Source organism: Phocoena phocoena, chromosome 13 (assembly GCF_963924675.1).
Source record: "Phocoena phocoena chromosome 13, mPhoPho1.1, whole genome shotgun sequence".
Taxonomy (NCBI): domain Eukaryota; kingdom Metazoa; phylum Chordata; class Mammalia; order Artiodactyla; family Phocoenidae; genus Phocoena; species Phocoena phocoena.
In genome coordinates this window covers 51,042,350-51,058,594 of record NC_089231.1, presented here as the reverse complement: position 1 = coordinate 51,058,594, position 16,245 = coordinate 51,042,350, and the positions used below count along the sequence as shown (strand labels likewise).

The 16,245-nt window shown below is 34.3% G+C and overlaps 1 protein-coding gene across 1 annotated transcript in view; it reads left to right on the top strand.

The window, feature by feature from the left end:
• The window catches only part of RBBP8 (RB binding protein 8, endonuclease), a 77,678-nt gene that overhangs the window by 14,722 nt on the left and 46,711 nt on the right, over positions 1-16,245 (top strand). Inside the window, exons 3-4 of the mRNA XM_065889342.1 lie at positions 960-1,055; positions 12,306-12,418. Of these exons, the coding sequence (XP_065745414.1) occupies positions 960-1,055; positions 12,306-12,418 (209 nt within the window). The remainder of the gene's footprint in view (positions 1-959; positions 1,056-12,305; positions 12,419-16,245) is intronic.

The window sequence follows — 16,245 nt, the reverse complement described above, 5'->3', positions numbered from 1 at the left end:
GAGAAGATATTTGAACCATGGTATTATCCTATATTTTCAGATTCCAGATGACACAGAGAATCCTGATTCAATTTGTAATGGGTTTTCATAGAATTAAAATATATGCATACTTTATATATGTGATTGTTTGAAGTATAATGATGGAGAGGTAAAATATGGCACAACCTTGGAAAGTAACCAGGTAGTTTACTAGGAGAAAATTTTAGGTGTCTTTCTTTTTTCCTGACTAAAATCAAAATGGTAAATACTTAAATAGAACTTACTGTGTGCCAGCACTGTTCTGTATGCTGTATAGTCATTAGTACTTAGTCCTTGCAAATGTCTCATGAAGTAGATACTACTAATGTATCCACATTTTGGGGGGCACAGAGAGTTTAGGTTACTTGCACCAGCTCACACAGCTGGTACGTGACAGCTGAGATTCAAACCTAGGCTTCAGGATGTAGGGTTTGTGTACTTCTACTTCACAGTAAACCCTGGCTTAAAAGTAATACCAGGTAAAAGTTTAAGCAACACAAAAATTAGTAAAATAGAAAGTACAAATCCCTCATAATTGGAATAGGAATGATATGAGTGGAGTTACCTATTTACATTATTGAATGTAGATAAAATAATTAAAAAAACAGTAAGTGTACATTTTAATAGCAATTTTGACAATGTTGAGTCAGTGGTGGCATCAGAATTTACTCCTTCATCTGTGTTCCAGCATTGTATAATGAATACCTGGTGCTTACGAAGATACTTCTGTAGAACATAAAAATACTGCAGAGCAAATTCTAGTATAATTTGAACTCTGATTAACAAGATATTCAAACCTCACCTTCTAAGTTGTTTGTTTTGATACAACGAATTCATAATATGTAAGTGGTGAGATCATGCTTTGGAGTTCTTAATGACAGAATAGTCTTGTTAGAGTATTTTTCCATTAAAAAAAAAATGACTTATTTCTTGACTTTTAGAGATGCACAGAGACTAGAAGAATTCTTCACCAAAAATCAACAGCTGAGAGAGCAACAGAAAGTTCTTCATGAAACCATTAAAGTTTTAGAAGATCGGTGAGTCTGGTTCTTGGGTCTTCTTGTGTAAGAGGTGATTTCCCTCTTAATAGAGAGTATACATTGGTTTTCATTTGTAATCAGTTCTGAGACTTAAAGTGATCTTTTTTCCAACTCTATGTCAACTTTGGATAAATACTTTATGAAATTAAAACAAACTTACAGGTTTGTTTTTTCATTAATTACAGCAGTCACATCAATTTACCCTTTAAATGATGTTTCTTTATCTGGTATTTGTTGTAGGACAAGCTCAAGAGTAGCAGTGTTCTAATGCATTTGATGCTTTCATTCCATTTTTACTTCTAAATAGGTGGAAACTGCTTCACAATTCTGTTCCTGTCTTTTTTTTTAGTTTATTTATTTTATTTGTTTATTTTGGGCTGTGTTGGGTCTTTGTTGCTGCGCGCAGGCTTTCTCTAGTTGCGGCGAGCAGGGGCTACTGTTAGTTGCGGTGCACAGGCTTCTCGTTGCAGTGGCTTCTCTTGTGGCAGAGCACGGGCTCTAGGCACGCGGGCTTCAGTAGTTGCAGCACGCGGACTCAGTATTCGTGGCTCACGGGCTCTAGGGCGTAGGCTTAGCTGCTCTGTGGCATGTGGGATCTTCCCGGACCAGGGCTCAAACCCGCATCCCCTGCATTGGCAGGCGGATTCTTAACCACTACACCACTATGGAAGCCCTATTCCTGTCTTATTTTCTTACTCCTGCCATTCTCTTTTCTTCCTTGCATATTTCTCCACTTTCAGGCATTCTAGGGATTCTTTTTACTGAGTATTCCCAAGATAATGCCTATTACTTCACCTCATGTGCAGACTTTTTTCTTTCCCACTCCTTTGAGGTTAACACTCTACATTAGAAAAGGCTTTCAGATTTTGCTGTTTTCCCTTGTCTGAACTGTAAGTGCTATTTAGGAACTTGAACTCTTTATAGCAAACTATGTTTCTTGCTTTTTAAATTTATAGTTAATATTTTTCCATTATTTTCATTTTTGTATATGTTACAGGAAGGCTGGTGGTTTGAATTCGCCACTGTGTCTTAGTGGTGGAATAATCTAATATTCTACATGATGCAAACTAAAGTTGAGTACTCTTTCTTCCATGACTGCTATCTCAGTGGATGCACATTTACTGGAATAGGCAGCCTGTTGTGGGAAAAGGCTCCATATGCTTTGGAATCATAGATATGAATCTGAATTCCAACTTCACACTATCTCCTTAATTGAATTCAACAATTAATAGTTGAGTACTTAATATGTTCCAGGTGTTGTTCTAGGGGCTAGGAATACTATCCTTAGTATGTCATGGAGCTGATACTTAATTTTCAAAGATTGGTAGTGGGCCTGCAAATAAGACGATTTCAGATTACAAGAGCTGAAGAAGAAATAAAAATGAATTATGTAATTGAGTGACTACAAGCATTGGGAAATGAAGGGCTACTGATGGATGTCAGGGATGACCTTTCTGAGGAGGTGCCATTAGGACTGAGACCTGAGTGATACAGAAAAGAGCCGTCACTTGAAGAACTGAAGATAAGAAGAGGACAAGTGCAAAAGCCTATGGTGGAAACAGATTTTGAAATATTTGAGGAATAGGACATCCACTGTGATTCTAAATGAGTAAGAGGATGAATGATAGATAATATTGGAAAAGTGGGAAGTAACTAAATTCTGTAGGGACATCAGAAAATTTGGATTTTAATTGCATTGGGAAGCCATTGGAGGGTTTAAGCAGGGGAATGCCAAAGGGATACGAGCAGGTACCGACAGCATCTGTTATATCCAAATGTAGATGTCGAGTAGGTAGTTGCATATGTGAGTCTGGAACTAACGGGAGAGGTTAGAGCTAGAGAAACAAATTTGAAAATGATCAACTGTATATAAACAGCATTTAAAATCTTGGGACTTGATAAGATCTCCTAAGGACATCTTTAAAAGTATAGGAAAAGAATAGAAGAGGGCTCAGGGCTGAATCCTTGGGCATACTAATTAAGGTTTAATGAAGAATAAGGACCAGCCAGCAAAAAAGATTGAGAAAGGAATTAGCAGAGTAGGAGAAAAGCCAAGAACATATGGCGTGACACTAACAATACCTTCTTCACAGGGCTGTTTTGAACGTTAAATGAGATAATGCAAGTAAAAATACATAATGGAAGCTTAAAAAGACTTACAATATCCCTCCTGTTTGGTGAATATGATTCCAACCTCTAGTGCTCTAGTCTGTACTCTACACACAGCCAGACTAGTCCCTCTCTCAAGCTGAGATATCTGGAAACTAGAAAGCCATCTGTCCGTCTCACTCTTCCCTAGTCCAGGATCAAAGAGGAAATCATCAATTACTCTTCCTGCAGTGTGGTGCAGCCTTTACTTCTATTTTCTCTGGATATGTAGTACAGGATTGAGCAGGAAGGGTGGAGAGCATATCTTTCTCAGCCTTTAACTCTCCAGTGATTGAAGCACTTCCTTCTCTTACTTCACCATACTTTTTCTCTCATCTCTACTGCTCCACTACTTTCTACAAGCGATGAGGTTCTTCCTTCCATATAATAATGGTAGTAATGGCAAGAGATTAGGAACTTTCTTTCTGTTCAGTGATTTCCAAGGATAGAAAATTTTAAGTCTGAGTTCTCTAAGAAAGCAAACATCAAGATGACATTAGATATTCAAGAGATTTTGGGGGGAAACACACCTGTAAGGTAAATGAAGAAGGAGCTGGAGGTGACTGGGAGAGCTGTGAGATGTCCATGCATCTAACCCTTTTGAAAAAGAGAGAAAAAGGAAGGTCTTAGACTGCACTGCAGTTTTAAGAAAGCTTTGGCAAGGCCAAAGGGGAGTTCTGGAGCCATGGTATCCCTGCTCTACTCATTCATTGGCTGGCTTCTCACTGTGGGATGCCTGGTATGTTCACCTGTCTGGCGGGTGAAGGATTTCAGAGCACAACAGCTGGAGCCGGTGATTTTACTTCCCACAATAGGAGATACGTTTTCATGGTTGCCACACTCAAAGACTGATTGTGTTTATTTCCAGCATCCTTTCGGTTTAGTTGATAATTAGCAAGTTATTTAGGACTCAGTACACTGAAAAAAAATCACAAGGTTTTCATTATGTTTTACACGAATTGGCTTAATACAGTTCGCTCTCCATTTCATCCCCAAGATATAGTGTTCTTCATCTTAGCGCTTGAAAACACTCCTTTCTAATATCTTCAGAACATTTCTTCATTTTATGATTTAAAGTTTTGGCTGTTCTTTTATTCTTTGCATCTTGTGCTTCTCTTCTTAAGTGAATTTTTCTTCTCCAGGCTCATTCTGAGAAGAAATGTTAGTGGATGTGTGCCCCTACCCTTCCCATTGAAGTATTTTCTAAATTACCATCCTTTATTCGGTTAATATATTTAATTGTTAAAATTATCATTTTTATTCTGCAGTTTTTAAAAAGTAGATTTTCTTTTTATCATCTATTTTCACTAATTTCAGGTGGATGTCACACTTCTGTGCTGTTTCTTACCCTAAATGTTCTCTTGCCTTTCATTCTGTTCACCTTTACATTTTTAGGTAGGTGGGCCTATAATTCATTACATGGTATTAATCTGGGGGTGGGACAAGGAGTGTAGCTCATTTCTTTATTTACATGCTTTTTCTTTCCTTTCTTTAAATCTGAAATTTCCTTCTGGGATCACTTTAAGATTTGTCCCTCATTTTATGAAGTTCATTTAATGAAACCAAGAACAATGTAGATCTAATCATTTTTTTAACGTAGGATCTGCTAGTTGTGAGGGCTCACGTTATACCCATCCTTCCAGCACTTAATCTTCACCTTAACACTGTGCGGTAGATGATAAATCTGTTTTACAAATGAGGAAACTATGCTGACAAAGAGTTAAGAAACTTCCCCAGGATCACATAATTAATGGATAATTAGGTTAAATTTGCCCCTCAAACTTCCCAATTTCTACTGTTTGACGATGCCTTGTCTGCGTGTTGTCTTAACTTTATAAATGTTTAAATGAATTACAACTTAACTGATTATCTCAAAGTATTTATGCTTGATATAAAGTTACCAAAACAAGTACTCTGTAATATTAAGTCTTCAACATTGCCTATTATCTAGTCTTGTTTTCTTGGAAGGTTGTTTTGCTTGTTTTTGGTTATTTTTCTTTTAAATTGCTACTAACTAAATCCTGCCTTTAAATGTCAAAGTAGGTAACATTTAGTAAAGTTCTGCCTTACTTAAAATTTTACTTTAATTTTGTCATATGTAAGAATGATAATCCTAGAGCAAGCTTTAAATATCTATAAAAATTAATGTTTTGCTGAGACATTTTAAAAGCAACATACATTTTGTTTAAATTTCTAAATGGTAATTCTGCAACTTGCTGTTTACCCTTCATAAGTTGAAGTGATTCTTATTTCTTATGCTCACATTATGAAAACATTAGGAGATGTTTAGATGAAAGGAATTATTCAGTAAAGATAAATTAGATAATAAAAAGTTCTAATTTAATGTGGCTTGTTTGTGTTTTACTAGTACTGTTATTACATTACTATTTACAGGAACCATTTGCAGGTTCCCTCAAGAAACTAAAGTATTTCCTTAATCTAAGGAACAGTCACTGTACTGGATAGAAGGCATTTAAAAAAGAAAAATCTGAACAAAGCAGTTAAACCATAGTTGTCTGATAGATTTTAATATTTTTAAAAGCATTTTTGTCAATATTAGGAAACTCATATTTCAACTGTTGTTAAAAGGGAAAATTGGTACTCATAATCAGAGGATTTGTGGTTCTTTATTTTTGAAATACTGACCAAATGTCTTCTTTTGTCTTGCTAACTCTTCTTACTTATGGATTTGAATTTAAATGTATTCTTCAGGAGACCTTCCCAGACTTCCTAGACTCGACTTAGTTGTGCTCTGTGGTTTCATAGTACCGTGTATTTCCACTTTAATGTTGTGAATCATACTTTATTGTAATTACTTTTTATTGTCTTTCTTTTTTTAGTACACTGTAAACTTTTAAAGAAGTGACATTATCTTGGCCACTGTTGTATTTTAGCACTTACAGTACTCACTGTAGGTGTTTAGTAAAATCCTTTTGAATGAAAATGAGTAAGTGTGAGGAAATCTTTTTAGGGTATAGCAAACAGTTGAGCATACTTGTTTATCTGGTAAGTTTTAACTGAAAACTGAAATCTTTTCTTTCTTCATATCTGTGAACAGGCTGGAATATAACTCAGAATGCATGATACTTTCAGCCCTTACAAGTAGAATTACTCTTCTTTCCCGTTTACCTGTTTATAGCTACTGAAATTGCATTCTCCTGTGAAATTGAGGTTGTTTTTTCTTTCTCTGACAGCAGCAGTTGAAGATAGGCAAGAGGAAAACAGTAGAATCCTGCTGATGGAATAGGAGCTAGCCTGTTTTTCTCACATTCATTTAAATTTAAGCTAGGATCAGTGAACAATCAAGAGTTGACTCTTTTTCACAGGTATTATCAAGAGTGGCAGTTAACTGGAGAAAACTAGATGTAATAAACAAGTTAGGGAATACTGTTTCATTTTATAACTATTTATACCAGTGGCATTTTTAAACTTGGAAACTAAGGGTTTCAAGAGGTTGTCTAACATGATATCTTACGACATTTTAATATATCAGAGTTGATTTCTTGGAAACAATAAGGTGTTCAGTTTTCAATGACAAAGTGGTAGGGTGACATTTGAATACTTAATTAGGATTGATTAATGCCATTTAACTCCTTCAGTGTTTTTCAGTGACCTTTCAGTGTCAGTGCTCTTTTTGGCCTCTCTAGCTTAGTAGTTCTGTGTATAAGTTATTTACCACAATCAGGTCAACTATTTGAATGTTTATTGCATGAATCTCAAGCTATTAATTTGAATAGATCTTAAAAGAGAAATATAAAAGTGAAATGTGAAGTATTTTAAACCAATAGTTAAAATTGAGTTTCTTTTTATAACAGTTTAACAATGTCTTGGTTTTGGAATAGTTTAGAGAGAACTTTATTCTTATTTCCTTTGGAATTTTAAAGGCATAAATAGACTTTACTATTAGCTTTGGAAATGCTTGAAAGTCTGAAAACATTAAGTGTTACAGCAGAAAGATAAGAAGGTGTACGTCCTTAGTACCTCAGTTCTCAAAAAAATTTTATGTAGGGCTTCCCTGGTGGCGCAGTGGTTGAGAGTCCGCCTGCCAATGCAGGGGACACGGGTTTGTGCCCCGGTCCAGGAAGATCCCACATGCCGCAGAGCGGCTGGGCCCGTGAGCCATGGCCGCTGGGCCTGCGCGTCCGGAGCCTGTGCTCCGCAGTGGGAGAGGCCACAACAGTGAGAGGCCCGCGTACCGCAAAATTTAAAAAAAAAAAAAAAAAAAAAAATTATGTAAAGTTTACTAGAATATATTTCTATTAAATTAAAATGCTATGACGGGCCTTCCCTGGTGGCGCAGTGGTTGAGAGTCCGCCTGCCGATGCAGGGCACACGGATTCGTGCCCCGGTCCGGGAGGATCCCACATGCTGTGGAGTGGCTGGGCCCGTGAGCCATGGCCGCTGGGCCTGCACGTCCGGAGCCTGTGCTCCGCAATGGGAGAGGCCACAACAGTGAGAGGCCCATGTACCGCAAAAAAAAAAAAAAAAAATGCTATGACGAAAAAGGAGTATAACGTACTATTTAGCTGATTTTACGCTTTTCCTTTTATAATTTTTATTCAAGTAATACATGTACATTATAAAGTTGTATAGTTATCATCAACCAATAGTTTCCTGTTCCACTCTTTCCCACCCATGCCTGTCCCAGGTTTTAGTTCTCCAAAGTTCTAAATGATGTATTTTCACTTCAACACTTGATTTATCAACTTGAGACAATAGTTGTTTACTTCTTGCTATGAAGAGGAATAATTTTTCCCTCCCTCACCTATTTTTGAAGTTATTTTAGTGCTGTTTTCTTTTTGGACCTTAATATATACATTTATGCAGATATACATATTTACATAAAGATATTCTAGAGAGAGAGGTCTGAACAGTCTCCCTGAACTCACCTCTGTATCACAGGAGGATACTGATGCTTTCACCCTTACCTGCATCACTCTTCCTCTCTTGCTACCTTCTGCCTTGTGTTAGCGGAACCAATAAATATTGACAAAGTTGATAGTTGCTATGTTCTTTTCTGTTACCAGATTTCAGTCCCTTGTATTTTGTTTACAAGTTGATTGTAGAAGTTGGAAAATAATGAACAATGTTTATTTATTGACTGCTGAGCCAGGATTCATTTCCTTCTCTATAGATCCATTGTCATGACCCCTGTGCCACTCAAGGAGAGTGTTTCTAATGTCCAGGTCAAATAGATTCTTTTCTACTCTGTCCCAAATCAGTTGCTCAAGTCACCCTATAACTGTATTATGATAACGACGTACTTGTATAAGTTTGCTTTGTTGTTTTTATAATTTCTAACTACCTTTTTTCTTATTGAGATTAGAAGTGTTTTCCTCATCATGTCATTAATATTATTTAATGCCTGTTATTCTATTTGATTATAATCTTTTTTGTTCTTTTTCTTGCAGACATACTTCTTGGGCTGAAAAACTTTCTGTACTAATTTGGACCATTTACTTTCTAGGCTGTCCTACAACAGCAATTCTGGAATTTCTCTCACTGGATCCCTACATTAATTCCATTACTTCTTTCAACTCATGTTAGTCAACAAATATTTATGGAGCTCCTGTCTTGTGCCAGGCACTATTTTAGACCTTGAAGATATACTAGTATACATGGTTGGAAAAATGTGGACCTGTTTTTCCTTTTTTTTTTTCCCTTATAGCTCACCCACAAGTAACTGCTTAAAAATGCACAGGAAGTAAATTTTCAAAGAGTCTTGCATATCTGAGAAAATGTTTTTATTTTACTATTGCATTTAGATGGTATATTGACTGGATATAAAATTCTAGCTTGAAAATAGTTTTCCCTCAAAACTTTGAAGACATTTTCTCATTGCCTGTGAGCATCCAAAGCTGTCATTCTAATGTTCATTCCTTTATAGGCAATAGATTGTTTTCCCTTTCTGGAATGTAAGATCTTTTTATCCTAGTTCTGAATTTCATAATTGTGTGTGTGTGTGTGTGTGTGTGTGTGTGTGTTTCCTTCATTGTGCTGTCCAGTCATCCCGTTAACTTGAAGACTAGTATCTCTTAAGATACTATTTTTGTCTATTAGTTCCTCTCTCCATTTTTATAGGTTCTTTCTTTCTGGAGCACTTCTTAGTCATAAACTGATCCTGTACAATCTTTTGTCTTGTTTTTGTTACTTGTTTTTTTCCATGTTCTGGGAGATTTCTTCTATTTTACTCTCCAACCCTATTATTGAAGCTATTTTGGTAATCACATGTTTAGTATCCAAGAACTTTTTATTGTTTGTTGATCATTTATATGTACATGTGTGTACGTGTACCCTTTTCTTGTTTTATGTCAACATCACTTCTCATTTTTCCAGGGATACTAGCTCTTTTATGTTACTGGTTTGTTTCATACACTATTGATCTTTGGTTGTCTGTATTTAGTAGTGTATGGCTGCAATGAATTTTCTGCATTAGACTACATATGGTATATGTAGTCTGCTTTTAATTGTCTGTCTGTTTTACCCCAGCCATTCCCAATTCTCCCTCCCCCAGGAGTTTTCCTATGAATAGGAAAGTCAACTGAGGACTCTGTATATGTTATGGGAGCTTTACTTTTCAATAAGAAAATGAGGAGCTATCCTTTGACCTGGGTAGGATTTTAGACTGGGGCACTCACTCAGCTACAGCCCTATTATTATAATTTCCCTTGTGATTTCATCTTTAACTCATTGCTTATTTGGAAGTGCATTCTTTTTAAGATTCACATATTTGTGAATTTTCCTTCTTTTTTGATTTTTAATTTAATTCCATTGTGATGAGAGAACATACTTTGTCTGATTTCAGTGCTTTTAAACTTATTGAGACTTGTTTTGTGACCTAGAAAATAGTTTGTCCTAGAGAATGTTCCTAAACCTAGAGGTTTAGGTGGTAGTGTGTTCAAGTCTGCTATATCTCTGCTGATTTTCTGTCTGTCTTGTTCTATCCACTATTGAGAGTGGAAGTCTATAACGGTTATTGACGAATTTATATATTTCTTTCTTCAATTCTGTCAGTTTTTGCTCTGCATATTTGGGGGCTTTCGTGTTAAATGTTAATTGTTATATCTCTAATAAATTGACCCTTTTGTTATAGAATTCACTGTCTCTAGTAACACTTTTACCTTAAAGTCTCTTTTGTTTGATACTAATTAATTAATAACCAGCTCTCTTTTGGTTTTTGTTTGCATGGCATTTCTTTTTCCATCCTTTTGCTTTCAGCCTATTTGTATCTTCAGATCTAAAGTGTGTCTATTGTAGACAGCATATAGTTAGATCTTATTTTTTTTGTCCTGTCTGACAGTTTCTGCCTTTTGATTGGAGTGTTTAATCAACTCATAATTAATGTTATTGATATGGTTGGATTTATGCTAGTCGTTTGGCTTTCTGTATGTCTCAAGTCTTTTTTGTTCCTCTGTTCCTGTTTTTTTGTACCTGCCCCCACCTTGCTCTTTCTATAACTCCTATTATTGATATGATGGACCTTCTAGGATAATCTTCTACTTTTTTATCTTTTCTCAATTTAATTTATTTAAATTGAAATAGCCACATGTGGCTTGTGGCTACCATTTTGGACAAGAGTTCTAGACTTCTCCCATTGTTAGCCTACGATTCAGCATTCTCAGGTCAGTTTCTATTTGTCCGCCAGCTCCTTGCTTTTTAATTCGTTTGTTTTTCTTTCCCATTCTCCCAGTTCTCATAGTCTTGTGTCTTTAAAAATATACACAGATCTTTACTCTAGTTTAGTGGGATTTGGGGAGGAAGCGACAGTAGATGCAGATGTTCACTTCGTCATCTTTACTTAGATCTTGATTGGCCTAATTCCTGTTCTGGAATGTACTCCAATTAAACCATGTTGCCCAATGCTTTATTCCTTCATTCTAGAAATTTTAGTCCTATTAATGCAACCTATGATCTATAATCTTTATTTTTTACATCCATATCAACACTGTTGATATGAGTTTTACTTTTATATAAAAATCTCTAGGTTCTTTTTGTTTTAGTTGTATCGTTTTCATGTTTTGTCGCCTTATTTTAAAATTCATGGCAGGTACTACCATGCTATGACTTCCATAGACACTCACGTACTTAGTACCTTATTGACTTAGGTCATTGAGTTAAAATGATTATCTTAGATTTTATATTTTCTAAATTCCTAATGTGGGATATGTGTCATTTTTTTCAACCATATTTTTTCCTGGTTATATATATAATGAAATTAGAGAAATTTTGAAAAGTATAGCAAAACACTAAAAAGAAAATCTTCTGTATTACTGGTACCTACAAGATAACTGTATTAATGTTTTGAAATACACCTTTCTCTCCATCACCCACCCCTCCTGTGTAATACATGTATTTCCCTTTTCCCTTCAGCACTCACAAATAATTAGTAAAAGCTATTTTGTAATCTTTTTTCTTTTTTTAAAAAATAGTACACTGTGAATTTCTACTAACACTGGAGTCTTTTTTTAATGCTGAAAAGAGCATTACTTTTTTTTAAACTTTGTATTCTTTGACCTTTAGTATTCATTCAACTAAAACTTAGTTGTTGAACACTCATTATGTGTTATATGCTATGCTAAACAGATGCAAGCTTGCTTAAGATAAAATTCTGTCCATTGGTACGAGACTTGGTTCATATTTTGGCTCTAATAAATTAAAACAAGGGAGCTTCAATAAATAAGTTCCCTTGAATAGAGTTTAAAATTGGCAGATTTTTACAGAATTGCAGTCTGTAGAAAATGATGTAGCATGATTTCAGCCTATTTGGGAATATATTAAAGGTATAATAACTAGTTAGTTTTCTCTGTATTTTCCAAGTAAATTCTTTAGTTCTTCATAAAATGTAAAAATCTTGAAATTCAAATATGAATAAGTATCTTTTAGTAGTTGAAAAAATTTTTTTAATTTCAGTTTTATTGAGGTATAATTGACAAAATTATTTTTTTTAAGTATTTATCATGGTGATTTGATAAATGTATATATTGTGAAAGGATTTCCACCATCTGGTTAATTAACATATCCATCACCTCACATATTTTTTTATTTTTTGATGAGAACATTTAAGTTCTACTCTGAAAATGTTTTGTTTTTGTTTTGTAGATTAAGAGCAGGATTATGTGATCGCTGTGCAGTAACTGAAGAACATATGCGGAAGAAACAACAAGAGTTTGAAAATATTCGACAGCAGAATCTTAAACTTATCACAGAGCTTAGTGAGTTTCCTTTCTTCATTTATTAAGTATGTAAAGCATAGTATGCTATTGTTAAACCTGTTATTAAATTGGTTACAATCAGATGGATTGTTTACATATGTTTTTCTTTATTTAGGCAAAAGTTCAAATGTTGTTTATTCCCTTTTTGTAGATTTAATCTCATGCTTATTTTAGTAAGAAATAGGGTACAGAAAGGTTGTGCAGATACTGTCCTCGTTGGCCTTAAAGTCTCACCAGCTATAAGACAAGAAGCAAATTTTCTTTGGTTATATCCATATTTGCTTCTTTGGTTTTATTTCATATTAATTCAACTATTTATATTTAGTAAATTTAAACACAAAGCAGACAATTTAGTGTTCTACAAAGGTGTATTTTTTTTTATTTTCACAATTTTTTTGGACACACTATTACAAGTGTACCATTTTTAGTTTAGTCTACTTACCATTTTATGTAGGACTTTCTTACATTTATCTTCTTTTCCAAACTAATTTGGTATTTTGACTTTTTTTTTTTCTATTAATTATATTGCTGTCCTCTGGTTACTCAAGCAAGAATATATGAATGTATGCTGATTGTTTTAAAAAAAGATAGAAGGAACATAGTTTTATTCTGCTCCCAGAGGTAACTACTATTAAGTATATAATAAATATCTTTACAGGTCCAGATTTATCTATCTTTCTGTTTGTCTCTTTCCCTCATTTTACCCCCTCCTCTATCTTCTCTTTTAAATTTTTAATGGGATCATATCATGCTTCTTGTTCTGACATGTTATTTTTTTTTAGACTATATATTAGAAGTCTTTACATGTTTATATGTTTGTTTATATATTTAGACCCATAGATTCTGTGGTGTGTATGAATGAATGCATGCGTGGTTTATTTAGGAATATAAGATTATCAATGAGTAGAAAACTATTACATTTCAATAGATATAGTTGCGATCCACAATTATATTACCATTAGTACTTGAAATAATCTGCAGTAATGTCTACATGTCTAATAGATTTCTAGCAACTTTAACTGTCTGAAAAATAGCCCAAAACTCAACAAACAAAAACCCTAGGTATTGAGGAATAAGACAGCATTCTTTTTAATGGCTGCATTGTGTAGATGCCATTTATTTACCCATTCTCATATTGATGAACAAGTCAATTTTTTGTTTGAGTGTTTGAGAATTTCAGTTTCCCTACATTCTCTTCAGTTTTGTGCAAAAATGTATTAATTGACAATATCCAGTTCAGTGGGTAAAGAATGATATACCTTTTTAATATTAGCATTCTCTTTATTACTATTCAGGTCAAGTATCTTTTTACTTGATCTTCAGTTTGCATTTCTTCTTGGGTGAATGGTTTGAATATCCTTTGTCTAATTTTCAGATAGATAAAATACTTCATGAGTTCGTGTTGAAAATTCAAATTCAAGACTATAGAGCTTTTGCTAACCTCTTCTAATAATATCTGTATCCCCTTTCTTCCACACTGAGAATCATGGTTCTCAAGGACACAGGGAGCTAGAATTAAAATATCCCCTAACTACTCATTTTTTAATCTCATATTATAGCACAATAGTCTTAGAATAATACCACTAATAATACCCCCAATGTGATTACTGAAAAGTTCAGGAAAACTAATTTTACATTAAAATGAGCAACAGGAAAATCATTGAGGTCAAATCCCAAACAAAGTTATTTTATGAATAAAAATACTAAGGGCTTCATGTTTATGAATTCTTGTTGTTTCTATATTGTTGCTACTTCCCCCCCCCACCACCCCGGCCTGCCTCTCTTTTTTGTTCTTACTTTTTCCAGGTATTGCATTTTGAGGATATTTATCTTGTTATTTCATCTTTATTTTATCCTTTACTTTGTTTTTAAACTCTTTATTTCTATTTTTTTGATCAACCTTGAAATTTTACCATGCTTTCCTAAAATATAAAGATACTCTTTTCTGAATAGTACAAGGACTTTACACTTTCACTCTGATCATCTCCTTCTCCATTTACATACTGTTTATGGCCTGTATTTTATTTTTTCAGCCCTGCAAGTTAGAAACTTTTTAAAAAATTACCTTATTCAGACAGTTTTTAAAAGACTTAGCTACATGTGCAGCAGTTTCTTTGCTTATTATTGCTTTTTACATCTCACTTTTCTTCTGGTATTATTACCCTTTCTGATCTTTCTTTTTTTTGGCCATGCCACACTGCACAGCATGCGGAGTCTTAATTCCCCCAACTAGGGATCAAGCCTGCTCCCCCTGCAGTGGAAGTGCAGAGTCATAACCACTGGACCACCAGGGAAGTCCTGAGATTCATTCTTGAAAAGTTCCTTTAGAGGATATTTGTTGGTTCTAAACCCTCAGTTTTTATCCTCAATGTTTTTATTTCACCGTTATTTTTATAAGGCTATTTTACAGGATAACAATTATTTTTCTCTGGCTACTATTAAGATTTTTTCCTTAATTTTTGGTATTCTGTAGTTTTAGTGCAATTTCAAGTAGGTTTTTAAGAAAAAAGTCTGTTTAGTATACATTACAAAATCTATTTAATCACTTCTTTAATCATATCTGTAAAACTGTCGGCTACTAGCTCTTCAAATATTGTGTCTTCTCCATTCTCCTTATTTGGGGGTTATGATGAGGCCTTGTCATTCGATCCTTTGGTCTCTTAACATCTCTTTCTTACTTTTCGTCCCCTCATTTCACTCTGCTGCGTTCTGGGTAATTTCTTTAGCTTTCTTGCTTATTATACTAAGTTCTTCAGCTCTGTTAAACTGAGTTATTTTATTTCAGTAACCAAATTTTTCATTTTTAAAAATTCTGTTTGGTTCTTTTTCAAATCTGTGTAGTCTTTTTTTTAATGAAATTTCTTAATAATATAGAAAAGTAAGGAGAATAGTAAGGAACCCTCATACACCTATCACATAGATTTAACAGTTGTTCATGTTTTGCTGTATTTTCTTCATTTCTTTTTGAACTGAAATATTTTAATGTCAATTACATACATCAGGAGATTTTTTCCCCTAAATACTTGGATAATTTATACCTAACCACAATACCACTACCTTGCCTACCAAAGATTACCCATAATTTTCTCTAATATTGTTTAAGAGCCGGTCCATATTCATATTTCTACAGCTGTCCCTCTGTTTGCAACAGTTTTGTTCAAACCTGCCAATCACAGACCACACATTGCATTTGTCTTTTAATCTGGAATAAGCTCCCTTCCTATTTTTTTCTTTTATGACATTGACTTCTTGAAGAAGGAGGGCTGTTTTCCTAAAATTATGCCACCTTCTGGATTTTTCTCATCATTTTCTTTATCTTGTTTATTTCCTATAAAATAGAAATTGTATCTGAAGCCTTGATTAGGTCCAGATTAAACATTTTTGACAGCAGTACTTTATAGGTAAAATTGTCTACTTCATATTGTATCATATTAGGATATAGATATTGTCAGGTTATTCCACTCTCTGGGATTGGTGGCCACATTTCTCCATTATAGAGTTATATTCTCCCCCGAGTACCACCAAGTAGTCTAAATTGGGAGGATGAATGTGTGATACTTCGAAATCTTGCAAAAATACAGTTCTCCCTCAATCTTTCTTTAATGGTTTTAATATCCATTTGTGATTCTGGCCTGAATCAATTATTTAATTACAGACTACAAAATGATAATTTTCCATTTCTGTTATTCTTATTCTTTATCAGCTGGCATTCTTCTGTAAACAAGAATTCTCCCTCATCAGCTTGGGGCTATTGGTCACCGTGGGATGTAGTTCCTACTTGAAAGGCATGATACATCTTAATGTTTTCCCTTTAATTGCCAGTTTTC